This window comes from Aptenodytes forsteri, unplaced genomic scaffold (assembly GCF_000699145.1).
Source record: "Aptenodytes forsteri isolate BGI_AS27 unplaced genomic scaffold, ASM69914v1 Scaffold62, whole genome shotgun sequence".
In the NCBI taxonomy this organism is placed as follows: Eukaryota; Metazoa; Chordata; class Aves; order Sphenisciformes; family Spheniscidae; genus Aptenodytes; species Aptenodytes forsteri.
This window is the reverse complement of record NW_008794595.1, coordinates 3511757-3538797: the sequence shown is the minus strand read 5'-3', so window position 1 is coordinate 3538797 and position 27041 is coordinate 3511757. Positions and strand designations below refer to the sequence as shown.

The 27041-nt window shown below is 39.9% G+C and overlaps 1 protein-coding gene across 10 annotated transcripts in view; it reads right to left on the bottom strand.

Annotated features, from left to right (window-relative positions):
* Positions 1–3947: 3947 nt before the first annotated feature.
* Positions 3948–27041, bottom strand: part of EYA1 (EYA transcriptional coactivator and phosphatase 1) — a 157991-nt gene continuing 134897 nt past the window's right edge. For all 10 annotated transcript variants that reach the window (XM_009272652.2, XM_009272657.2, XM_009272659.2 and 7 more), the window contains 6 exons: positions 17672–17730; positions 17314–17474; positions 16999–17113; positions 16585–16706; positions 14494–14594; positions 3948–6164 (listed from right to left, as the gene is read on the bottom strand). In XM_009272652.2, the coding sequence (XP_009270927.1) occupies positions 6084–6164; positions 14494–14594; positions 16585–16706; positions 16999–17113; positions 17314–17474; positions 17672–17730 (639 nt within the window). In that variant the 3' untranslated portion in view covers positions 3948–6083. The remainder of the gene's footprint in view (positions 6165–14493; positions 14595–16584; positions 16707–16998; positions 17114–17313; positions 17475–17671; positions 17731–27041) is intronic.

Sequence of the window (27041 nt, the reverse complement as noted above, 5' to 3'; positions counted from 1 at the left end):
CATGTACCCCACAGATTTCCACGTCCTGCTGTGTCCTTCCTGGCACATGGTGAGAGGCTATGCTGCAGCTGCGCAGAGGTAATGGGGACAGGGCAAGAGGTTCAGGAGAAGCCAGAAGAGGGACTGCAACCAGCCTCCTCTTGATTTACACCATCCTCATCTGAGGCCCATCTTGAGTTACAGCACGTCCTTGTCCTCCTTGCTATGGCCAAGCTGGCCATCCACACCATGAAGCTGGTGGGATACGGTAGCCGAGAGACTGTGGGGCCTCTCACCAGTCCCTAGTCCCATCACATCCCTGGGCAGAGCACTGGCCAGCTGCTGGGAGGCAACCTGGGAGTGCTGGGTGCGCCGCTCAGTGACCCTCCCTGGTTACCTACCGACCCTCTTTGGAGCCTTGCAAGCCTCGCACCTCTCCCTTTTTTTTTCAACCTGGGAGCTGATTGCAAGCCTCGCACCTCTCCCTTTTTTTTCAACCTGGGAGCTGTTTTCCCCTGCTTTTTCTCTTTTTCTTCTAGCCCTTTGCCGGCACAAGAGAGCTGGACGGTTTTGTTAGAGCCAGTCCCTGGCTAAAAGGAGAACGACAAAAGTGGCAGCTGTGCAGCCTTGCCATTGACAAAGAACAGAGGAAGGCTGGTGCAGGACTGTGCCTCTCCCTTAGCACATGACACAAAGCAACACGTCTCTTGACACCCGTCCTCTACTCATGTTGCAGGGTAAAATTCAAGAACCACAACACTGAGAGAAGCAGAAATTTGAAGGAAAAGGCAAAAGAGAATTTCTAACAATATTTTATTGGCTTGCATTGCAAGCATTTTTGAGGCAAAGATACCACTCACTGAGCATGCTTTCCAGTCATGAAAGACAAAAATAATAACTATTATTAATTTTACTTTCTTGGCACTACTTCAAAGTTACATAGCTCTAATGATTTTGATGCGTTATATTCTTAGAACTAAAGCTATTACAGCTGAACATTGTTATCAGTGAGCATCTAAGAAATGGAAACTTCAAGCAGTACTGACATGTTCCAAAAAGCAGACCCCAAGCTTATGAGCTACCTACACCATAACATGATGCCCTTCGCTCTACAGGAATCCCTGCTTTCTTACAAGATTTTGATTTAAGTAGGGTCTTCATATGAAGTTCCTTAAAAAAGAATTAATTTCTGGGCATTGAGAGGCTCAGAAAAGAAAGCTACTGACTTCAGAGGGGATTTAGGTGCCTATTGCAGTGGACTAGCGCCATTGGTGCTACGCCGAAAACGTACAGACATAATTTAACTCTGAGCATCCAACTTCCATGGTGGTGCCAAATACATAGAAGCCATTCCTTGGTTGGTCTTGGTTTTGCTTCCATTTGTTAGGTTGTCAGCTTTAAAAGAAAGGGATGGAAATATAACAAAAAGCTCAATTTCATCTTCACATTGTAAGTAAAAGTTTGTAAAGCTGTAATTGTGATTTGCCACTGTAAACTCAAAGCTCTAATGGATTACAGCAGAATAATATATTGCATCTGGCTGCTTCTGCCTCAAAAACAGCAATAGTACTGTACATATAATCATTTTAAGATGCGAAAGTTTAAAATAAACGAGGGCAACATTTTTTAATATGAGTATGTGTATTCATGTATCAAAGGAGCTGCTTCACAGTGTAGAATATTCAGGCTACATAGCCTCCAACGGTAATGTCAGATAATGTTTAGCTACAGGTCTTTCAGGGTTCTGGAAGCAAATGTTTGGAGCTAAGCAACACTTGCAATTTCATGTTCTTGGTTTAAGACTAATCTGAAATCAGAAGCAACGATGAAAGAGGATGTCTTTAGAACATTGTGATCATCCACCAGCCTAAACACCAAAACCTCCAAAATGAGTTCAATAGAACAGTCACTGCATTTTCATGGGCAGTGCCCGAGCACAGCTGAGCGCTGCATTCAGTGCATCGAGGGGAGGAGATAGCTTTAGAGGTGGCTTTTTAAAGCATGGCCAGCTGGCAAGGGGATTTCAGTCTCCAAAAGACCTCTATCGTAGTAATCACAAGAAACAGCAAACCTCAGAGGCTTTGTTTATCATTTGCAGAAGCAAATTGCAAAACCTCATGGAATTACACCCACTATGCTTGTTCCAGAGTTCTACTATTTGGAAGAATTTGTTCAATTTTTCTGTAACAGAGAAAACTCCACTTTGAGCTTTCTGAGGGTAAGCCACTTCCTAAGGGAAGACAATTTCTGGCACCTGGTGGCATGGTGGAACTGAGTCCTTCACACTTAGTGGGACTGGAGATCTTGCAACAAGCACTGCCAAAGAACAAGCTACACTGCAGCAAAACCCAAGTAAACATTTGTTGGAGGAAAGGCAAAAGTGCGGAAGATACAAGAAAGAAAAGGTGTTTGGCACATGGAGGTTGATAATACTACAGCTTAGTTTGTTGCCCATAACCTTTTATTCAGGTTATTTTCCTCTTCCACGGGACTGAGGGAGATGCTAAAGGCTAGATACAAAAAGAATTCAAGTTACCTAAAGTGAGACTTAGGCAGATTCTACAATGAAACTATAATCCTGTTCATCACCTAAAATTATCAGATACTGCAGTTTGTAAAGTTGAGTGATTTGCATTTAGTTGTTTCATCTCTTTACATACGCCCAGTCTTGGTTTCCGGCTCACTCCCAGGGCCATCAGAGAGTTGAAAAGTAGACACTTCTTCTCCTAAATCTCCTAAGGACCTGACTTGCCAGGCAATTCCAGCAGGATCCAATAGGATCAAGCTGCTCAGAAAACTGGCAGACATCAGGTAATTCTACGCCATGCAGGGAACGGGTGCAATGCATTCCTTTTGGTCACTACTGTTATAATTGGACAATTAGTTCAAAAAGAATTTATGCTGACTTAATCCCTTTTCTCTCTGAGAAGACACAAACCCATACTTGACTAAGCCATGTCTTTCTTAGCTTGCAGCACTGTCCATCTCTCCTTTTGAAGCTGTACCACAACGTAGTGACAAAACCCAGGTTTCACTAGACCAGAAAGTGAGGACAAGTGCCCACTAGCTTCCATTCAAGGTTCTCACTCATGAGCGGAGGAGCAAAGAGGGCTCTTCACCAGTCACTGCAAAACAACCGTACATGGTTGATGGACACATTTTCTCCTCCCAGCTGATCCTGCTTTTCCCTTCAGTGCAGCCATATTCACTCTTTGGTTCACTGACTTTTTTCTGCAGTCTCTGGCTCAACTAATCCCCTTGTGCAGGGTGGCACAGCAGTGGCAGGAGGAGTGGGGATGTTTCTTGGGCAGATTAGTCTAAAAGTTGTTAACTAGGATAAACTTGTGGAAGGCGAGATGTGGGTTTGGGCATGCCCCTCCCTCTCCTTAGAACAGCGAATCAAACCCACAGTCTGGACCAATACTTCATGGATCTACAATAAAGCATCTGCTATAAAATGGTGGGCACTGCCACTCTTCCCCTGATTTAAAGGGCTCCCCGCTCTGTGCTTGCAAAAGATAAATACCAGTCCTGAATTCCCAGAGACCTGTAGATCCTCAGAGGATGGGGGACTTGCTGTAGCCCTGAGCAAGACGTCTGAACAACGGGACTCACCCATTCAGCACATGGATTGCTTCAGATGACATTCAGAGGCACCGCGGTGCCTAACGTTCAGGCGTTTACTTCTATGAGTCACTTAGGCACGCATTTCCAGGACACCATGCACCAAGTCCCTATTCTGCACTGACCTCCTCTAGCTCCTGCTAAGCAAAACAACTGCTGCCCATCTAACTGAGCCTTTTGTAAACTAGATGCAAATATTTTTTGTCCTCTTTTAACGTCTCAGCTGGGCACAAGCAGGTGAACAACTTCTGCCTTGTGACAGCAAAGAGATGACAGATGTCTCCTCGTTCCCGACCTAGAAGGCAGAAACATCACAGACTTCCATACAAGACAATTGTTTAATACGTTCACAAATCAATTTTATTAATTTAAAACAAAATTAATGAAGAAAAATTCTGTACACAATTGTGGACACAACACACTTTTTGTACAATAAGGCCCAGATAAACTGTTTGTTTTTTTCAGTCCGCGAGCGACTAAAAATTGAAAAAAGAGAAAAAAAAAAAAAAAAAAAAAAAAAAAAAAAGACAACCAACCCCCCATCACTGTCTACTTTGCTTGAGGAAAAAAAAAGGCTAATTATAGTCTCAATTCTAAAAAACTACCCGCAACGTGCTTTATGTACGTATGTGAGTACTGCATGAATTCCAGCACTCATACTGGGTAAAGTAAAGCACATGTGCAAGTCTTGGTAGGATAAAAACCTCTCTGTTGGTAATAAAGCAATCCACAAACATTGAATTCTAGCAGCAATATGACTCCTCCAATAGAGAAGGGTGTTGTTGTGTAGCTACACTGGTGCTTTGTAGCTTTGCAGGTAGCTGTTTCAAGGCTGGTGTTTTTAGCAAAAGAAAACAAGAAGAAAAGCTGGAGAACGAACCAATAAAGCGAGGCTTCTTTTTAATGAAGAGATTTAAATCGGGTAAAGGGAATTGGTACAATTCAAGCCGAAAAGTCAGACTAACAGTTTATCTGACCAAGTAGCTCATGGCCTTCAAGATTAGAGAAGTCACAAGTCACAGACAGACACAGTCTAGGTTTGTCCTGTAAATGGGTATAGACAAAAGCAAATTTTAACTCCTTGGCGATAACTATTTCAGTATTTCCATTGCCGGCAATGGATGTTATATCTTAGGAAAATCTGACTCCTGGTGGAAGAGGACTAAAAAACTTAAATGTGTATGAGTATTCTTGTTCAATTTCTCTAAAATATTCCCATTTCTAATTTCTAAAAATAATGATGGTGATAGTTTCCTTCGTTTTTGGACGAGACAAAAGCTATTTGGAACCAAGATTCCAGTTTAAGTCATGTCTTAAAATATATTTGTGCTCTCTCTCTATTTCTTTATGGAATGAATCTGCTAATTCATTTTTCAATACTTTCAAAAAGGGTTAATATGTTAACTTTAAAAGAGGAAACAGAAGACAGCAAAGGACTCCTCTTCAGTTGTGTTTTATCTGTATTTCCTTCGTGGGGGGAAAGCAATCAATCTTTTCATAATCAGAGCAGGTGAGAGAAGAAAAAGGTAGAGAAACAGCTGAGAAGAACAAAACCCAATTCTTATTGACACTTGACATCCATGCTTTTGGTCTAGACAAATTTATCTAAAAAAAAAAATCCATTATCTACATATTTATATCCAACGCATTGATAAGGCACTGCACAACAGTTTGTGCACACGTGGCCTCATTCTTCACCAACAAGGCATTACTATCTTTCAATAGCATTTACCTTAACAATATGTAAAAGAATCATTCATTATTACAAATTTACACAAAAAATTCTTCCTGTACATGATTGTCTCAGTGATGTACCTATTAGTTTAAATTAGACATATTTTAAACTACTCTGTAATGTGCTAAAATCAAAAGTAGTTGCTGTACCATAAGGCAAAGGCTTATAATAGCCTTTAATCCTATTATACATATCTTCAGTTATATGATGTCAAAATATAGTCTGTTCATAAATAAGTAAAGATGTACAGAGTACCCTGGGTATGAGAAACCAAAAAGTAAACCTTCTTTACAAGAAAATTACTCCACTGGTATTTTGAAAAATCTCAGTCTTCATTGTGCAATCAAGTTTGCTGTGTTGAAGAAACGGTGTGTGTCACATTGAAGAGTCTAAAAACTACAAAGCATTTGCAGGTCCTTTTTATTCTTCACAGGTATGAACCTTTTATTTCCTTTTTTTTTTTTTTCCTTCTCTATTTCTTTTTGGTAGCAAATACGGTAAAGATGAGTTGCTCAAACATTTGCATGGCTTATTTTCGTTGGACTCGCAGTACCAGAGTCAACAGCTGTTCTGAAGAAAAAGACATGCTCCTCCGTTTACTGAAAGGGCAAGGGTTAAGACCAATTGCAGCTGTACGTCAACATGTTGAAATCACAAAGTTCTGTAGTCCAATGCTGACACAAGACACAGGCATCCCGTCCACGGGCAGAAGGAGGCTCTGGGGTTTCAAAGTGCTGCTGAGCTGCTACAAGTACTCCAGTTCCAAGGCATGGTGAAGGGCCATAAGGTCAGAGTGGCTCGAGATCCTCCAAAATGGCATAGCATGCTGTGAACAGCACAGACAACATGTAAAAATAACCCCAAGCATTCTGGTATTTAGACCCACCCATTGTCTTTCGCAAGGATAAGGGAACACTGCGAGGAGAGAAAAAGAGCTCTTAAAACCTCAAGCCCTTCACAATTATCTCTGGTTTCTCTGATCCACCCCCTCAGCATAAATTCTCATTTACCAGCAAATCTATTTACCAACAGGAACAACAGCAAACGTGTCAGGAGATCATAAGCAAGGGAGGGGTTTCTCATCTCTTTATAAGAAAAACAGATTTCAGCACGTTGCAGAAGAAAATATTATTTCTAGAAAAAAAATAAGAAAAATAACCTATACATGAAGCATGTGGGTAGTTTGGGGAAGGGAGCAGAACTTGATTTAAAAAAAAAAAAAATCAAGGAAGTAAAAATTTTATTTACTATCAAAAGGTGTTTGTTACTTGTGGAACTATCCCTGGCAGGTGAGTTAAGAACACAGCCATGGCGATTCAGAATAGCTCATGTGTTGCTCACATCACTTTGAAAGGAATTTTATCCCAGTGGTTTGTATAACATCACTCATTGTTAGCACTGATCTTAAAACATCTTTTCCATATGGGACAATTTTAAGATAAATACGTATTTTTTTCCTATTAGCTGTAATAAAATCTGTCTGGAGCACAAATACGTTTGCAAAGAACCTGAATAAACCAAAAACACAAATACCAGGAAAATGCACACATTACCTCATCCATGAAAGGTAAAAATCTGATTAAGAACTATCTTTATACGCTAAACCAGGGATTACAGTGTCAGCAAGAACTTTTGCATAAATAAAAAGAAAAGATAACCATCAGCTTTCGTCAGGAAGATATTCTGTAAATCCCATGGGAAAACAGTTTCAATTCAACAATGTTCTGAAGGCTAACATGATCATGTTCACCTTTTCACTGGGTCAGCTTGTGTCCTGGCATCTTTAGGAGGCAAACCACAAGCAATTTATTATCACAATAGCTTCTGAGTTCCCCAAGCATTTTATCTACAACTTCTCAGAGAGGCTTTCTTCATCCTCCTTCAGCACTTCCTGAGTAAATTCCTAATTCTACTGAAATCAGTGGCGAAACTCCATCTCTTCTGATTATCACTTCTACGCTGACCTCCTCCTTTCATTTCAGGTCTTCTCCTCAAATTTTAAGTTAGAGAACAATTTTGAAAACAGCGTGAAACTCTGTTTCCAGCTGCATGTTTACTGTAAGCCCTGTAATTTTACCTTATACCTACCTCAGAAGGCAAACTCCTTAGCACAGAGCCTATCATAAATTTGTCTTTAGAAGCTCAGGTAAACATCTGTCTCTCAGTGTATAAATAATTATTGTTTTTAGACGAATGCTGCTTCAATCCAGATAATGAAGTCATGATGAATTGGATTGAATTTATAGAATAAAGCAGAGATTTTTAAAAGAAACGTAACCATGTAAGTAGCGGCAAGTCTCTCTGAAGTCAAATGGCCACTGTTAAGGAACAATCAACTGTTGCTCTTGCAAGAGTCAGAGAAGATAATACTAAATTAATTAATATTAATAAGCAAGACTAAAGAGGTGTACATGATCAGCAAAGGAGCACTGTAAGGAATCTGGAAAATGGACACCCAATGAAGGACAAGTGTTAGCAAGTAGACTTGCACAGTTAGAGGGGCTGCGGAGTGAAGGAGGTGGCGCTGAGCACCCGCTGCCCGTGTTTCAGGGTTTTCACTTCAGAATAGCTCTAGTCTGCCATTATGGATAAAGTGCACATTAGCAGTTAGAGAGCATTTGGTGAGCACCTGGACAATGTATTGTTCTTTAGTTCTATCCAAAAGAAATCTGTTGGGTTTTGGTTTTTTCCCCCTAAAGCCAGTCCAGGATGTTAACCAAAGCATAGTGAGGGGGAATGACTGGAAGGTCTGCTTCGATATGACACTCCTGATTTGAATTAAAATGTAATATGGATGCATCAATAGATGTCCACAGTCAGAGTATGCCTAGCTTTTACAGCAAAGAAATTTCTTCAGGAAGAAAATATAATGACCCACAAGGAAGCACCATTGGAAGAGTTTCTGTTCTGCTTTGCTTTACTCTAGATTGTTACAAAGCCTTCAGAAACAGCTGACTAAATCTCAGCTTGAAGATAAACGCATGTGCGACAGATAGCTGCTTATGGAGAGAACAAAACAAACAAAATAATTCAGAGACAATTGAGATGTTGTTGGAAAAAATGCTTATGATATTTCCAAAACACTTTTACAGATTAATCCTTTCCTTAAGAAGGAAGTGTTAAACACTGACTATGACACCTACTATTTCTACATCTTCAATCTAGATTTCCATTGTACTGTCTCTATGCTCCACCAGCAACAGAAACTAGATGCAATTAGCTCACTCAGTTACAACTCCACATCCCAGTGTCTTCCCTGTTACATTATACAGATATTCTATCCTCTGCGCTCTGTCAGGCCAGACCCTGCTCCTTTCCAACTCAAATCTTTCCTAAAGATTAATTTCTTGCACCATGTTCAGGAAATGAACCAGCAAGAGCAAAACGAAATAAAAATTCCTAATCATGCTGTTCTCCGGACTCCTCAAAAGCTTCTGTGCACCTATCTCTTATTTAGGTTGCGAGATCTTCCTGGCAGAATTTGTAACATCTGACAGGGGTACTACATCAAGGACAAACGGGCACAGGTTTGTGCTTGCAGCAGGTCCGTGCAGTGTTTGCCAGCCGACTGCACTTGGCCGGCAGTGCTCAGCAGTGCTGCCTCCCTTTCGTGCGCGGCTGCAGTTTCCCTCTTCTCTCACAAGCCCCCTGCCAGGTAGGACCTACCTGTTCTCCCTGCCAGCCAGCCAGAGCTCCCAGCTTCTCTTAGTCAGCTTGGCACCAGCTCTGCCTCAACCACCAGGTCAGGGAGGTATAAATAGCAGACCTAAGATGTGGCGTGGCAAAGAGTTTGGTGGACACCTGCCTTTGCATAGTGTCTCTGCAGAAGCCAAGAGTCAATGACATGGACGCCCTCCAAGGTCATATAGCACACTAATGAATAGGGAGAATTGTAGTAATAAATTCTTGGCTTCCAGCTCCCACTTCATGCAGCTCCAGCATTATACTGCTTCCCTAGTAACAACCTCAGCATCACAGAGCATACACACACCAGGCAGCTAGGGCAGTTAAAGATCCTGATTGATTTAACAGAAGGTTTAGCTTCTGTTAAATCAAATCACAGTGATTCTTGCTAGATGCCCATATGCAATATCAAGTTTTGGATTACCCTCAGCTGTTTATGGTCAGATTTTAAACCAAAACTTTAAGTGGTCATTATTTTGGCTATATCTGTCTATTTCAAATTCACTTAAGTGTCCCCCGCTTTATTTATGTCTGTCTGTGAAAGGAGTATACCTCCATTTACCCCATGTAGTTACAGGAGTGAGGTATGGAATGATTCTGGAGACTCCCATGAAAACAAAGAGGTTGTGTAAACCTCAGAATTATAATTATTTTCAGTTCTCCTGCATATAGGTCAAAAGACCAGCAGCACACTCCCAAGAAATAAAGCACGCCAGGAACGCAGCGGCTGCACGGGTCTGGAATCTGCACTGGCGCTCTCTGCACGGCCGAACGCAGCCGATTCAGATCTCTATCAGTCTGACCCTACGGCGCAGCCTTCATAGCTAAGAGGAGGGGAAACAAACCCGATACAGATCTATATATATCTATATGTATATGTTTGTGTATGTCTATACAGTCTCACACACACGTCCATATACACGCATGGGTGTTCACGGGGCATACATAGTAATTTTCACCTTATCTAAGATAACAAATGATTGTACAGAACTAAAACATTTAAAGTAACAAAATTATCATACAAAACCTTATACATTATTCCTGTATTAACATGCCCCATTTATCCACAACTATTCAGCCCTGTCAAAAGTGGCAACACACCCATGAGACAGAAGTGCATTTTTTCTTACCGAATGACCGGGCAAGAGTTTCTTTGTATATATATTTACTAAACATTGCCTTTAGAAAGCCATCCCTGCCAACACCTAGCACACATGTCATGTACAACACGTGTCTTCTATTCTGAGCACACTGAAAAATGCTAATGTCTCATTTGCTGCTGTGGGAGAATGGATGACAAATGCTAACCGCTAATAAATAGGCGGTGTAACTGGATGCATTAGTATCTAATAAAACTATAAGAAAGCTTACTGCATATTGGAGGGATATACATCTAGACTGTTGGTAAAACAATGATTTTGTGTACTATTTCAATATCTTCCAAGTACATATGAAGCTTTTGTCTTTTAAAAAACATGAATTGTTTTGTAGATGATACTTGGTAATAAATACATTCATGAACTTGTTAATGATTTAATTTTGATGACATTTTGAAATGAAATATGGTGGCAAAAGTTTGAATTTGGTTTTGGTGTAAAAAGCAGGAAAAATGAAACTATTAATTTAGTAAATCTAATACTTATAATATTATTAAATAACCTAAAATATTAAGATATTTTATTTCTGAAATAGAAGCAATTCAACTATTTTATTCAACAAAATAAAGTGTTTCTATTAATACACGTGCAAAACAAAGCCATTTTTTGATGGCAACACCGAGAAGTGCAGACTATCCTCCTGCCCTTAAATGAATACATATTTATACAAAAATCTTACTCCTGAGATTTGTGACGGATTTGAATAGAAAACTCATCAGTTTCTGCCATCTTTCACAGTATTTTTGTTGTGTTCCTGCCAGATTTGCTAAGCAGTCGTCTTTACTTCCTACCCCAAACCTGACCAGCACAGTGTGACTGCGAGCTTAAAAGCAGTGGCATATTGGATACCCATTTATATTCTATTTATTGCTCCACAAAGATTTATGATTTTTCCTCCCAATTTCCCTCCGAGGCAGCATGACCATTTTGGAGACAAAGAGAGAAGCCAATTTGCCCAGGCTCTCCCGAATCACCTGATGTAAAATCCAGCTCCTCAGCACAGAGAGCCTCCTCCTTTGTCTCCTCTCGCAAATTAGAAATCCTTGGGAGGATTCTCCTAAGTAGAAAAACTCAGGAGTTGGGTTTTTTTCTGCCTTACGAGTATTTCCCAACTGTGTCTCCAAAGGCAAAGGCAAAAGATGAGTTCAAACAAAACAAAACACAACAAAACAAAACACAACTAAACAAAACAAAAAAAACCAAAACACAAAACAAAACAAAACACAACAAAACAAAACACAACACAACTAAACAAAACAAAAAAAAACAAAACACAAAACAAAACAAAGCAAAGCAAAACAAAATGCCATGACAATGGAGTCTCTGGCAGAAAACCCCAGACACTTATTCTGCGAATAGCTGTGTCACCGCGGCGGCACTCGGATGCGGCGGCTCTGCCCCACACGGCCCCCGCACCGATGCCGGCAGCCATCCCCAGCACCCCTCGGCTCTCACACCGGTTTCTCTCTCCCCTCCTCTCCCTCTTTTCCCGGGGAAGCTGATCCGAAGGTAGCAACCTCCACGTGAACCCTGGCATTACAGCCACCCTGGCTGTGTGCTGAACTGATCCAGAAGGGTACGATTGTTCCCCAGTCTGCAGCGCAAACGTCCCGAGAATTTTAATTGTCTTACAAAATATTTTGCCGGAAGCGACAGCTAAACAAAGGTGTTGATACCATGGCTTGTCCCGTGTTACGTGAAACGTAAGAGCGTGTGGTTTCCTCAGTGTATTGTATTTATTTTCATCAATCAAAAGAGGCATTTTATGAAAAAAGTCTATCCTAAAAATGTTTCTCAAAAGAGCAATGATCTTTTAAACGGTATTAAAAAGATTCTATTATTGAATTTTTACAATAATGACAATAATAAAAAGATTTTAAATGTGTCCTTTATTTTTTCTATTGTTGTATTGACTCAGGATTTTCCATGAATGAAGGACATAAATGAAAATCTTGTTTTATGATGAAGCAATTGATAAATTTTTGGTAAATTATTTTTAATAATAAACCTTAACTTTCTTACCTCCTAAGCTGGAAGTTCAGCTCTTTTCACTAAACAAACACAGAATAAAAAATCTCTCAAACTAAGTAGGTTTGATTTTATATGCCTACTTAAAAACACTCATTATAGTTTACATGTAATCAATGAAGTGCTATTTAAAGAAGGGTGTACTGTTTACGCTCTAAGTAGTGTAAAGAAACGTACATATACTAAAGACTTCACCACAGGCCAAACCTCTTCAGCAAAGTGCTGTGAAAAGGGATAACACAAAAGCTGTCCCTGCCCTGAGAATATCACAAAACCCAATGTGCTGATGGGAAGGAAGGTAGGAAGGAACCCGCTAACAAGGTTCAGAGGATAAGCAAGGCAATGGGGTGCATCATGGGACAGTTATGCCACTTTGGATTGACGGGCTTTGGGTGTTTTTGTGGGGGTAAATCTTCTCCTGTTTTGTTTGCACACTCTCCAGAGGTGGTCTAGGCTTTTACTGTTTTCCAATACAGCGATACCATTTACTCCTTAGACAGGGCACACGTCTTTAAACTGAAGCACAGTATACACTAAGGTGCATTCCCGTGCTCACTCCTCCTAATAACCCTAAAAACAACCTGAGGAGCAGATAACCAAAAAGGCATCACCTGAGTTGGGAGCAGCTCCTCGTACCGCAAGGCACTGTGTGGTTCTTGCTCTTGCAGGATGCGAGGGCCAAAACTTAAAAGGCAAATCCTACTTTCACAGTGTGAAATGGTGACTTCTTTTTCGGTGGAGTAAGAAGCAGGACAAGAATCACAGAAGCATTTTCCTTAATCAAATTAATAGTTTCTGCAGAAAGGCAGGGCTGCTGGTCTACTTATTGACTTCTCTGGCATTGCTGCAGCAGATAATTTAATCCAGAGCATCTAACATGCTTTGAATCCGAAAATTCCTTCCACCGAGAAAGAATACACAGAAGTAATGGCACAAAGGAACTTTCTATACTGCTACTCCTCTTAGCGACTGGAAAGGCTTTTTCTTACGTTTTTCTGAATCATGTTTCCTGTTGAAAAAATCATTGAATTAGATAATGTTACCGAAAGGACTACTCCTGCCATTATCATATACAACACTATTTCACCAAGCAACAGAAAAGGAACAAAGAGAAGATTTTTTTTTTTTTCCCCTGATCTTAAATGCAGCTTTTAAAATGTAATCATTTACAGCGGGAAAACATTTCTCCGCAAAGATGAAAGGCATTTCTAAAGGAGAAAGAAGCAAACCGTTCCCGTCAGTCCGCCAAAGGGATATATGAAACTGAGACTCTGCGAAGCGCTGGGACGAGCTGGGAACCTATCCGCAACGCTTCGGGGGCACAAAACCCGGATTTCATGAAGCAAAACCAGTCAATGGTTGTTAAAACGCCATGTGGACTAATTAGTTTCACTTCTCCAATTTAGAAAGTTACAGTGGAAACAGATATAGAAGCACCACAGAGAGTTTCGTGGTAAAAAAGCAGCTGTGTAAAAGCAATTTACCTGTAAAAGGAAGCAAGAACAGAAATGCCCGTTCTCCTACTCGATCTCCTATTGTTCAAATAGCCAATATTATGCCTCATTCCTCCAAGCAAAGGCTCTGTATCTGCTGTACTTAGGCAGAATAGCAAGGCTAGGAATACTGCCTATTATTTGTCAGTGGGAAGTATTGCTTTTTATGGAGCTTACTCCACACTGGGGGGGAAAAAAAGCGAATTTTTCCCTTCTTCCCAAAGGAAAGCAAAAAATAATAAAGACATAGTCAAATAGTATCCTCTGCTCAGTTAACTGAGGTTATGAATGCAGGACAAACCGTAAGTAGTTACCTGAATGCAGAATCCAAATTATGGACGCACAAGAAAACTGAAATTTATGTATGCCTACTCCAGTCCAACATACCTTTTCAAGGTGTGACATATATGTATTTCATATAGTCAAACAGCACACTACCTTTGATCAGCAAGAATTGCCATTTTTTGCTTATATTCATAACATCCTATGTGGTATTTTGGGATGCCAATGAAAACAGAACTATTAGTTCTTGGCGCAGAAGCCAGGGTCCATTTTCTGGCTCCTTTTTGAAATACATCAAACATACATAGCTAGCTTAATGTGTCTTTTGGAGAACAGCAGGGCACATTATTACCTACAGTTTTATGCAGCTTTCTAATAGATATGGTCAAAACGTATTTCATAAAGCAAAGATACAAAACCCAAATGTCAATGCATGCTGTCCCACGTTGAAGAAAAGACAATTCTGCTTTCAGACTCTTGAAATCAACCCGCACTGAAAAAGGGCCATTACCTTTTTTGCGCCTTGTTCTTCTTCGACACCATCCCCTATAACAACATACACTACTTTTCTTCCAAATCTTTGAATTATTCGCTCAAAACAACTTTCCTTTCCTGAAAGAAAAAGATCAGACCATTCAGGATAGGTGGCGATGGGATGACATCAAATAAATCACTTTTTAGCCCAGATCTCCCCAACACTTTGAATACATAATTAGAACTACTGGGAGAGAAGAGCCTCTCCCGCAGAATGGCGTATCAAGGCCGACTGCAGCTTTACTCCTGCCACAGCAGCTGACAGGCAACCTTAAAATCTGCTCCGTGAGGTCCTTCAGTACACACGCCACAGTAGACATAGCGGACGAGAGGTCCGCAATATCACCTTTCTTGTCTCCTTCCCTAATCTGAGACAGGTTTCGGGAGGAATTTCCCTACCAGGAGAATTTTCTACCGGTTGTTTCCAGCCAGTATCCTGAACTGAGCAAATTGATTGAATCTGAGTTGAAATTCTAGCTTTTTCTCCACAACCTGTGACAAGATTAATCACAGCTCCTGAAACAGTAGTATCCTGACTTAGAAGGTTGCCCAAAAGATTTAGATTTAAATGCCTGTAATCCAATACATGGGCAAGGTCCTTGATCCTGCACTGGGATCCATTAACGTGGCTCATTACTTCACTGCACAGACCTAGGGACGTGATCCCAGTGCTCCAGTCCTACACGGAGGTACTGATACTGGGAAGCTTCAGGTACTGGGAAGCCAGAAAGAATGCCTACAGTTGAGTTTTCTCAAATGTCCCCGTTCTGAAAGATCATTTCAATTTGGGCATGGTACATGCTTACCTGTGTGTCTACAGCAACCAACGGGAAAAATCGTGCTTTTCAAAATAGTTATTTCAGCTACAGAACAATACCAGCGTGAGGACAAACAGGTTGGAAATTAAAAAAAAGGTTTCTAGCCAGCAGAGAAGCCAAACTACTCAATGACACCCTTTAACAGTAGCGCCAGCCATAAGAAACCTCCAACACTAACTAGGTTGAAACCGTGCTTGAAAATTATGAATCGTGTCATGTTACAAAAATCTCATGATTTCCTGTGACACTCAGTGACTGAATGCAGTTTTCCAAAAATACCCTTCTGTCCTGTGTACGTGAAGTCACAAGTGAATATCTATTAAAATATGTTTTAATTAAAATGTGTATTTAAAGTATTATAATACAAAGTTTTAATTTACTTTAAAGTTTTGACAGACGGTACCATAACATTTCTATCCAGAAAACAGCTTTACATCTTTTATGGTAGTGCTTTCAAATTTCTACGTAAAACTCTCAACCAAGTTTTCTTTAAAAAACAAAACCAAACAAAACTAACCCACCATTTTTTCTTGGCCATTTGAGCTTCCTGTATTATAGATACTTAAGAACACATGAAAAATGTTTTCATGTAGCCCAGAATTTTGAGGGAATCTGAGACAGAACAGATATGTCATAATCACATTAAAAACTACAAGCACCGTTGCCATCTGGTCCTATGTAGAAGTACATACTCAGAATAATATCTTTTATATTGAACCAGAAAACAGAAATAAACATTTGCCCGGCTGAAGCTTATTACAGTCAGTATGAATGAACTTAAATAATTACATTCTGCAGCAAAACATTCTTGCTTCTGGTAAACTGTTTACCAAAATTTGCTCCAGAGCCCATGAAAACAAATGCAGCCAAGGCTTACCTTTACAGAATTTCTTCTGCTAATCTGGGGAGACGTCAGCATTCTGTACTCACAGCCTACTAAAAAGCCTTCTCAACTGCTACATAGCCTCACAGTTTTGAGAAATGATGACAAAAAAGCAATTATATTTCCTCCTCACAGAGGCTGCAGCTGTGTTAATAGAGCTATATGAAGCTTTCTGTGCTGGATCATGACAAACGTTGGAAAAGCACTTTTAGGATGCTTTAGCATGAAAAGTGTTTCATGAGATCAGGTATTACGAATCTCTATATTTGCTACAGTGAATGCATGTAAGAAATAAATATAGACTACAATGTCTTTTTATTTAGAATTACAGCTTCAAATGTATCACAACATTATAAAAATAGCTCACCTATTTTAGTTGCACTGTAAATATTCTCTATGGGAAATACAACCCCTAGTCCATACAACAAGACTTTCGCCAGAGCTGGAATTAGCTGAGTAGTTGTTACGAGAATGTTCACACAATTTGTCCTATGGAAGAGAAAATGCAAACATCCTTTTTTTAACAAAACAAAACAGAACAAGGAAAACCTTATCCCTCCCATCAGAACCCCTCACCATTATTATTGCCACTTACAAAGAAAGCGGGTTTTTTTCCACCTTACAGGAGAGCAAGGTACAGAGTGGCATGGTCAGACCAGAACAAGGAATGAGAAGAAGGTCCTCCAGGTTCAGCATTTTGCCCACCAGACCAGGCAGCCTCTTCTAGATCATCAGCAGACATCCGAAAGTTTCCTAACTACCCCGTACTCTTCGTACTCACCTTGAATGAATAAGGGTGAGTGCTTTCAGTGCAAGTGTTAACCAAGAGTCCGTCAAAGCTTCAATTTCTGCTCTTAGTTGTAACCAAGGCTCTCTTTTTGCTGGACCAAGAAGACCTGTGGAGTAGATAAGGGCATGTCTGCACTGAAATTAAGTAATGTTCTGTCATTTTCCTTCTTTGCTTTCATTACCTCAGAGACACCGCAAACTAAACAGCTCACTGAACACTACCGCGTTAAAAAAGGAACAGAACCCAAAAGTTCTTCCTTTTTACTACTTCTTGTCTATATTTGTTATATACTTCAGAGTCACTTGCCTCCAACATTATTTTTGTAGGTATTGTATATTTCTTTTACTCGTCTGTAGCGGAAAGCCAATTTTCGCATCCAGTCCACTCCTCCGCGCACCCCCGTCGCGAGGCACAAATTCGCACTGGTGGCGGCTGCGGGAAAGCCATCTGTTCCGAAGTTATAGGTGCTAGCCAGAGAGAAGAAACCCCCCAGATTAACAAAAGGCAACAGGCTACATTCAACCACCAGCTACTCACTTTGCTGGGTTGCAAAGGCTAAGAGAGCTAAAAAGACAGCGGGCTACTGTAAGCGTTACAGCAGGTCGTTGCTTTCCCAGGAAGGAGCTTGCAAAGCAACGTTTTATCTTGTTCAGTTCTCTTGTACCTTAAATCTTGACCGTTGTCGTCTGAAGACACATCGTCAATGTGCACCTGGTCACATTCCTAAGGCAACAGAAAGACTTTATAGTTTTCTTGATCTTGCAAATCTCGAAAATAAAGCTATAAAAAACTATGAACAATCTACTCATCAGGGACATTTTTAATTGTGGAAATCAGTAGATGGCAGTCTTGTTAAAACAACTATTTTACCTATTCCTTGTGCTCATTTCTTAGAATAAATGCACACCATCATTAGCTACTACTGTTAAATGGCTTTCCAAAAACACATTTTTGTGTTTAAAAAGGAAAGTGGTTAAAAACAATTAGCATATGTGTTCCATAAACGTTCTTGTAGCCTTTCAGGTACCTTAAAACATCATGCTGCTCAAAGCTGATTCAGTCAGTGCATAAGTGTAACTGAAACCAGACATTTTGGTAAATGTAACATATTAGAAAAATTAAACCTGATGCTAACCGCCAATGAAATTATGACCTCTGATTGCTGTTGAGCCACACACCAACACAGCCTGAGGCCAGTGTTTCAGAGGAGCGCAGACGAAAAATCTGTTCCTAGTTTGCCATTCATTTGAGAGTTGTGAGTTTCCTTCTCTCTGTTTGGTCTTAGTGCATGAAAGCAGCATGCAAAGATGAAGAAAATCTGAAGAGAAATAGCCAAATCAAACCATCTTTCTTCAGTGACTGGTATGCAAACTAACACGGCACATGCATAATTAGCTTTGTCCATCACTCAATTAAAAATCGTAATGCATATTGTTTATCCGCCAAAAAAAATTAGAACATTACTATTAACAATTTAATTTTTGGTAGGAAAACAAACCTCTGGCACTCTAGATCAATCTCAATTCAATGCTTGAAACAATAATGGATTTCAATTATTTTAATAATTTCCTCTTCTTTCTCTTAATGTGAAGTCCTATAACAAACATGATCTATTTTAAACATGAAAATACTGCAATCCTTTATTTTTGTGTTACTGCTTTCCTCTGAACAAATTTTTCTCTCTCCATGGATTTGTGAGGAAGGGAGGGAAGATAGAAGTGGAAAGAAACTCAAACCAGCTGTTCCCTAACAGAATTAAAATCATGACCCTCAACCCTTTTTCTAAAACATCTATTTTCCAGCCAACCCTCTCCCAGCAAGCAGCAAGCTCCAAGGAGGAAAAGACTTTGACCCTGTAACCTTCTCCTCCTCTCCTGAGGTCAACAACCTCAGATAAGAAAAAAGCTGAAGAAGTCTATTTGGCCTCACATGATGGCTGTGGATTCTAGATTTTTAAAAACATAGGTCTAAGAAAAATACCTCGGAAACTTTTCAAACCCAGCCAACCCTCTCCCAGCAAGCAGCAAGCTCCAAGGAGGAAAAGACTTTGACCCTGTAACCTTCTCCTCCTCTCCTGAGGTCAACAACCTCAGATAAGAAAAAAGCTGAAGAAGTCTATTTGGCCTCACATGATGGCTGTGGATTCTAGATTTTTAAAAACATAGGTCTAAGAAAAATACCTCAGAAACTTTTCAAATGCTTTGAAGAACAAGGTGTGGTCTTTTGCACTTGTACAACATATACTTATTCTTACTGTAATACGTACTCTTTTGCATTTTACGCATAGGTAGCTTGTGCTAGAGCGAGAGGTAAGAGCAACAACCAGTACAGGAAAGACAATACTACGTTTGCTCATATTTAACCACCATACAGTGAATTTCCTCCTCAGGCAGACAAAATGTATTAGATGTACAGACACAGCTGAAACTACAAGTGTGAACATATGTTGCCAGGCTTTGAAAATCAACTTGGCTAAAAAAAAGCCGGAAGCTTCTTCAGCAAGTTATCAAATTCACAGAAATTAAGTTTTTTTGTTTAAAACTGAAAGAAACTGTCCATCCAAATGCCTACGAAGTTAACGATTCAAATATGAACTGAGCATAAGCTAATGAAGGGACACCCTCCTGAATCCGTGAGTTTCCCATTGTAGTTACTCTTCCACCGCTCAGTGACTTCTCGTGGACAGAAAACTCAAGCTGAGTTGTCAATGTAGCAGTGAAAATTATCAAGCCAATAGCCTCCTCCCCCAGCTTGGAAACTATGAATGACAACTGGAACAAGCTGCTGGGGAAGAGGATTCAAAATAGAAATCTGGGAAAAAGAAACAGTTTTTTTAGTAACCGCAAAACTAAAGGAAGGAGTAGAAGATCAGCTTCTCACAGGAGCGGTTGACAGAAGGAGTAACTCAACAGACTTCCAAATTCAGCTCTCTCGGGCAAAAGATAGAGGCAGGAAAGTTGACACCACTACATCTTAGATCCCATAGTTAGAGAGGACCTGAGGACTTGGAATTTTAATTTATGCTGCAAGGTCTTGGGACCATCACAAGCCCTGGGACATCACAGACATTCTCCTGTTTTGTCTAACCATCTGCTTGGTAGGTAGAAAGTGAGAACTGAAATGATACATTAGAAATAGAAATCATGGTATCGAAAGAAAGAGGGATTTTGGAGAGAAAAACCCAGAAAAGAAATCAGAGACTAAAAATTGGTGGGGTAAAGGTATAGAAACAGTGTCAGGAAAGTAAGCAAAGTGAAGAAAAGGTCACGAACATCACAAATTTCAGGTGAAATACTGAATGTAATGGAGAGAGATAGTGTCCTCTTTTGTCAGGAATAAAAGAAGAAAAAAGTCAAGTCAGGAAGGGAATAAAGCAAAATTAAAGCACAACAGATACATGTTATAATTTGGAAAGGATTAAAGACCAATGTGATTGACACTACGTTACAAGTAAAGGAAGGTCACAAACAGTGCACGACTGTTTTGTTCCTGTTGAGTGGCAGGACGCAGCTTTGAGGCTAAATGTGAGCTTTGACTGCCAGGTATTTTTTCATGCTGACTCGGACTTTGGGCTAATGAGTGATGGGTGCATTTTTCAACCCCTGAACATGGGAAGGGAAAACACTCATTTAGCAATTGCTCTTCTAGCAGTAAAGTTATTTAGGAACACCTCTTCAAAGAAGCCGATTACCTGCCTACCATTAATTGATCTGGTCCAACCTTCCTTCAGAACACTTTGTATTTGTTTTCACCTGCTTGCTTTGTGTGGAGCATTTTGTTCACGAGCAAAGACTATCTGAGACACCGTTCAGTCCCCTGATTAGTTATAAGCAAGCACGCACACATTCAACATTTTAAAATAGCGGTTTACTCAATATGCACCATAATCAGGGATATGCTAAAATGAAGTTTGACACTGACCAACAAATAAAGTATGCGTTTCCAACCAGTACATTTTTGCAAAGATATATTTTAATAAAAATACAAAGACTCAAAATCCTCAAGTACTTCCCCAAAAAACTTCTGTGATTGGAGCCAACTTAGAGCTAAACAGCCATTCAGAAAAAAAAGAATACTGGTTTGTTTGCAGGCTTACCATTTCAAACTTTTACACATATATTTGACACTTTTGTAAAATCTTCATAGGAAATACAGTACTAGTATTCTCCCTCTAATTTCTCTGGCAAAGTGGTATCTAAACTTAATATTGAAAGTCCCTGCAGAAACACTATAAATACATGTTATTTATGCAGATGTATTTTATTATGATAGAATCAGTTTAGCAGTCAGCTCCAAAGCAGAACATTAAAATTGTTGGATTCTCTTTTAAAATAGGCTGAATTGGCAAGTAAGCAGCAAAATATCCTGTGGATTATGTATAAAGATTATGCAGCAAGCTGTGTTTTGCTCCTAAAGGTGTTGACCTTGCAACTTCAGTGTATCCAGTTTGAAATCTTCATGAGGGACTACAAGTGATGACATGTTTGCACTGAAGGTTTGGATTTCAGTCAGACAGGCTGAGATGCAGCTCTGCACTTTGGGATCAATCCCTGGAAAGCAAAATGCACTTGGCATAGTTCAGGGATAATACTTTCAGAAGGGCAAAGCATCTTGGGCGTCTAAACCCTATTCTCACATAGGTCTTCTAAACTGCACTGATTTTAATGAAACTGTTGCCCAAGTGCTTAATTCTCATTTGAAAATGAGATTTGGGCTACTAAAACATACAGAAACTTTAAAAGACCTTATTCATGGTGCCGCACGCATGTTCTGTGTGTGAGGGGCAGACGCGGAATAGGGCAGGTATTCGCAAAGGGTAATTTAGACTAGGGAAGCGACACTGCTCTGATTCAGATCTCTGCTGCAGATCCCTTGCAGCCGCGGCCAGCTATCATAGGGCAAGTTGGTCAGAAACCTGGAGCGGTTGTTTTTTCTTGGTTGGTTTTCTGTGCGATCAGCACACGAGCTTGACGGCCGCTGTGGGAAACGGCAGGAGAGGGGGGCTGGGCGGTGGGAGCGGGACTGGTCCTCCTGGCAACAGCCTGGCAGCTGTGCAAGGCAGCACCCCCAGAACTACATCAAGTAAGTGCGAGCCTGGCAGCTGTGCAAGGCAGCACCCCAGAACTACATCAAGTAAGTGCCATCTGGAAGCTGGGGAGGTTTGTTCAAAAGGCTTCATGGAGAATTACATTTTAAGAAAGAATTCAAGGCAGAGAGAAAATTCATCTTCTGCAAAGGGAGAGAGGAAGTTTTTTCAGTTCAGGAACAGCAGCACGAAAGACAGCAAGCTGTGAAATGCAGGAGGCTTTAAAAACCTGTAGGAGGGACACCCCAGCAAAAGCTCTTGTCAAGGGAGAGAAGGGAGACATTTCCTATATACCTTTAAAATGCAAGTTTGGATGAGGGAGGACGCTAGATAGGTGATATAAAACATTAGTAACATGCTCAAAGCATGCTCAAAGCTACGATGTTAATGGCGATATTGGGGTTTGTCTGTGGACTTGCCAATTAGCCTAAGGGAAAATGGGAGTATCAGCATGTGTAACTTAGCAAATCTACCTATAGTAGTTTAAGAAGTTACTGTCCATGCTGTCCTTCGCTGTCCTCTCGCACAGGTGGCTTGCACGGATCCATGTGTTTGTGTCCCTCAGACCTTTCAGTGCCACAACTGGTAGCTTAGCTTGAAACAAATCTCCTGCAGCAGCTCAATTAAACCAACAGATGTTGCACGGAGTAACTCAGACTTGTTTGTACGTTCCCTTCCATCAGCTCTGCTTTGGGGCTTGAAGCAGCAGCAGATACGTGCTTGCAGGAGCTCCGTAAAACTGCCTGCAATCATTTGCTAAGTGAAACTATGTCTCCAGTGAAATGCAGTAAGCCAAAGAAAAACAACAATCGAAAATGAATGACTAGATGAGTCTAGCTTAAGATTTGTACATGGAAAGCTTGTGTCTTCTCCCTCCTCCATTCCCAAAGCATTTGCTAACTCCTTCCTGCTAACTTTTCCTCCTTCTCTTTTCTGTTTTTGTATGATGAGCCAAAAACTCCCAGAGATGCTCCACAGTCATCATTCACAGCTCTTAAAATGCCTGGACTTACGTAGTCTTTTGGAATCATTCCTTTAAACTAACTTAGGATCTTTATAAAGATTCATATGCAAAGCATTAAGTTATGGCAGAAATGTTCTGCAAATATTTACATTACTTTGCTCCTTCGCTACCACCCGTCAAGTTGTGCACTTCTGCCATAATTATGTAAAATATGCCTCACTACTCAATTTACTGTAGAAAAATTAATAATAATAAAAAAAAGAGATTAAGGCTGTTACAAGAGTTCCTCTTATCTGTGCCAATACTACATGCCAAGTGGAGTGACGTAACGGCTAGCATGCTGATCATCTACATTTCTGTGTTACAAAACTAACAAAAAGAAATCTAATAATTCTGCTGCCTTTGAATAAACACTGAGTGTAAGATAACTCTGGACAAGTTTGCACATTATGAAAAAGAATAACGTGAATAATATTATGAACATAACCTCAGAGGATGCCGAAGTATTACAGTCCCAAATCTGCTGATTATAGCTAAAATACATTTCCGCATTTGGTTAATCTTCTTAATTTACCGTGAGAAAACTAACACCACACTGTCAACTAATTGTTTCAATACCTTAGTCTGCAAAGTCAAATGAGAGAGGGGAAAAAAAAAAACCCCAACAACCACCCTTCAGAACAAGCTATTTTCATTTTGTCTTTACATCAGCGTGCCCATTGAGACAGCTTGGAAGCTGGCCAACTCGCAGGAAATGATTGCTGAGATTCTCTGTTCCTCTCATATCTGTCATTACGCAATTATATCCACTGCTTCATTTTCCCTACTGAACAGTAGAGAAATTTGGTCATGTACATGTGAGAACAGATCTGGCAAAACAAGTTAAAGCTGCAATCTTTTATAAATGTGATGTATCTGAAAAAAACTTAATTAAAAAAAAAATCCTCTAGTGTACACTGCTGTGTTTTTATGCAGCTTTTTATGACAGCAGTATCTCTGTTTATGTCTTTTCCAGAAATGAGATATATACCCTTTAAGATATATACCCTTTCAGATTATTATCTGCTCCACAAATACTCATCACTTCTATAAGCCATCACAACATGCTTCTTTGGGAAACATAGGCTTACAGATTGTCAAGGAATGTTTTTCCAAGCAACAATTGCATATTCCAAAGCTAGTTTGTGAATAACTATTTTTCTTTATAAATCTGTTGGTTTCTACACCCTTTTACTTACAGCTGTGATTATCTTCCTACAAAATAAAAGCAGATTGCTCCAACTAGTCTCTATTCTAATTTTAGAAAAATAACATGCAAGGATCCCAACATTATTTAATAGTAGTCATTAAACTTGCCAAGTAAATCTCTGTTTTTCACTTGACCAGAAGGATAGCAAAATCTCTAGTATGCATACAGGTTAGAAAATTGACATTACATAGAACAACACACCTATATCCCATATGTATGTGTATGGTCTGTGCCAAATGCTCCTCTACTGTACTTGCTAAATATACAAAAACCTCTGCACTTCCTTTCAAGCCGAGGCAATAAAGGCTGAAGTGCTGAACTTCCTAACCCATCATCACGGAGAGCCTGTTAACGTACAGCGCGAATCCATGTGAAAAAGCAGAGACTACGGTTCGCAGGTTCTCAATACTGGCACTCAATTGGCAGGACCTGTCATCTCTGTCTAGCCTGCACTTTGTGACCCGAACATTTTCTCTTCTTTCCCACCACAATTATTTGGCGCTGAAGAAAAAAGGTGCAGATTACCTGTGGGTCAGGCACAGGATATGAAGAACAAAGAGAGTTCTTGAAATCCACTTCATTCTGTCTGACAATTTGTGGATGAACAGTCAAGGAATTAAATCAGGCTGTGAAGGCTTTCAAAACACCCCCATTTTAAACTTAAGACTATAAAGAGAAGCTTATAGTGTAAAAAAAAAAAAATCACAACAAAAACCCAAACCCCACCTTTTAGTGTTAAAATAGCACGTCAAAACAAAAAAATAAACAACGCTATTAGCTATATAAATGATTAGTTATTATAAACACTGAGGACTAAGAACTAAAATTATTTAACAAACTCATTTCCAGAGCCAATGACTTAGGAGTGCTTTCCCGCACCGAACACGTAACCCTTTTAGAAAGCACAATGGATACCATTCTTTTCTAATAGAAAAAGTGATTAAAATCCTATTTTGCTCGCTCACACGAACAAGTGCATTTGGATTAAATACGATACTCTAAAGTAAACAGTGTTTGTTCCAAAATAAATACAGATCTTATTCTGCAACTTGTGTTTACTGAAGTAGCTACGCTAAAATCAAGGTTTACATTTTCATTTCAGCTGCACCTTGTAACTGGAAGAATCCAATTTAAAATAAAACATGACCTAGAGAAGTATCTATATAGCAACTGTAACATGACAGTTACATTCCCACAGCAAAAGAAAACTATTTTGCTAGTTCTCTCTACCTCTTAGGTGTCATGAAGCAGATATTTCAAGAACTGATAGCGTCTCGGTATACATTACTCGATACAATGAAATCTTTCTATTGAAAAGGAAGACCAAAATGTAAATTCATACTTCTAGCAGAGAGTCAGCAGAGCTCAGGACAATCACAATAAGTGCAGTCCTCCAAACCCCAGAGCTTTCTCGCTTGCTTTAAGATGTACATTTGTTGCTCGGGTTCCAGTTCAGAGATACTCCCTATCGTTCCGAATATGCTCATTACATTCCAGTTGTTCAGACAAGATAAAACATAAAACTATTCTATTTCTGTAATGTATGATCTCATGCAGGGAAGTGTTTTGGAATGCCTCTCTAACAATCAATTCTTGCTACAACTCTGACAAAATAATTTGTTATTCTATTTCTGTATATTTTGCAGGAAAAGAGAAGGGAAGAGGAGGGTGTCAGAAAGAGTTTCACCCATAGATAGAAACGGCTAAATACGACTCAAGTTTATCTGTTTAGAGTCTGTGTCACTCCTGGAAAGGACAGTGTTAAGTTCAAAATGTCAAATTCACTTTATTTTAAAAGTTCAGCACTTCACATTGTAAATACCTTCTTTACGACATGATTCATGTTATCTGCGGATATATACTTTTGTAAAAAGAAAAAAATTCTATGACTAATGAAAGCCAGTGAAAATAAAATATGAATGTGTTTAAAGGAGTAACAAAAGCCATGAACCTGGTCAGCATGTCATGAATTATTCCCAAATGTATTAACTTGAAAGTATACTTTTAGGAACATATACATTTTATTGAAACTATATACTACAGGTTGTTCAAATATATTTAAATTTTAAACAATTGCAAAATTAAACTGATGAAAAGAATGATTTTTCCATAAAAGCCTGAAAACAATGTCTCGTATCTCAGGAAATGAGAGTGCTTTTGTGGTTCACATGGAAATTTTCACAGAAAGATGTAAGGTCTCTCTTTCAGTCCTGAGCAACCAATTCACTTAAACTTGCTGTGCCTTGGTGCTGTTGATCAACTCCTAAATGCACGTGTTTCAGTGAAAGTAACAATGCTTTGGGCTAGCGAGTCTCCCATCCTTGTAATTATCTGCTAATGGGACAAAGACTGGGATTAAAATTCTCTCTGCTAACCTTGCCAGTACAGACAGCTAAAACTTTTGCTCCTATGGGCAGTCTGAAGACCTTCGCACAACACTTTGCATTTTTCTCCTTCCTTTTCTTCCCCCCTCAATGTTGTGGGGCAGATGCTGACCCCTATGCCGCTGCTCAGTGGCAGAAGTAGGGAGTGAGCTGAGGCACTGCTGCCTTGTCCAGCTGGAGCAGAGGACGACTATCTGCTTCGCCAGAGCTCTAGGAGTGCCAGCTGGATAGGCAAGAGTTTTTGTGCCACCTTACAGCCTTACATTTAGAGAAAGGGAGAAGCAACAGGAAGGTAAATAAAGTGATGAAGTGATGCTACGAGCTTGGTAGGCTCCTGTGTATTTCAGCTGA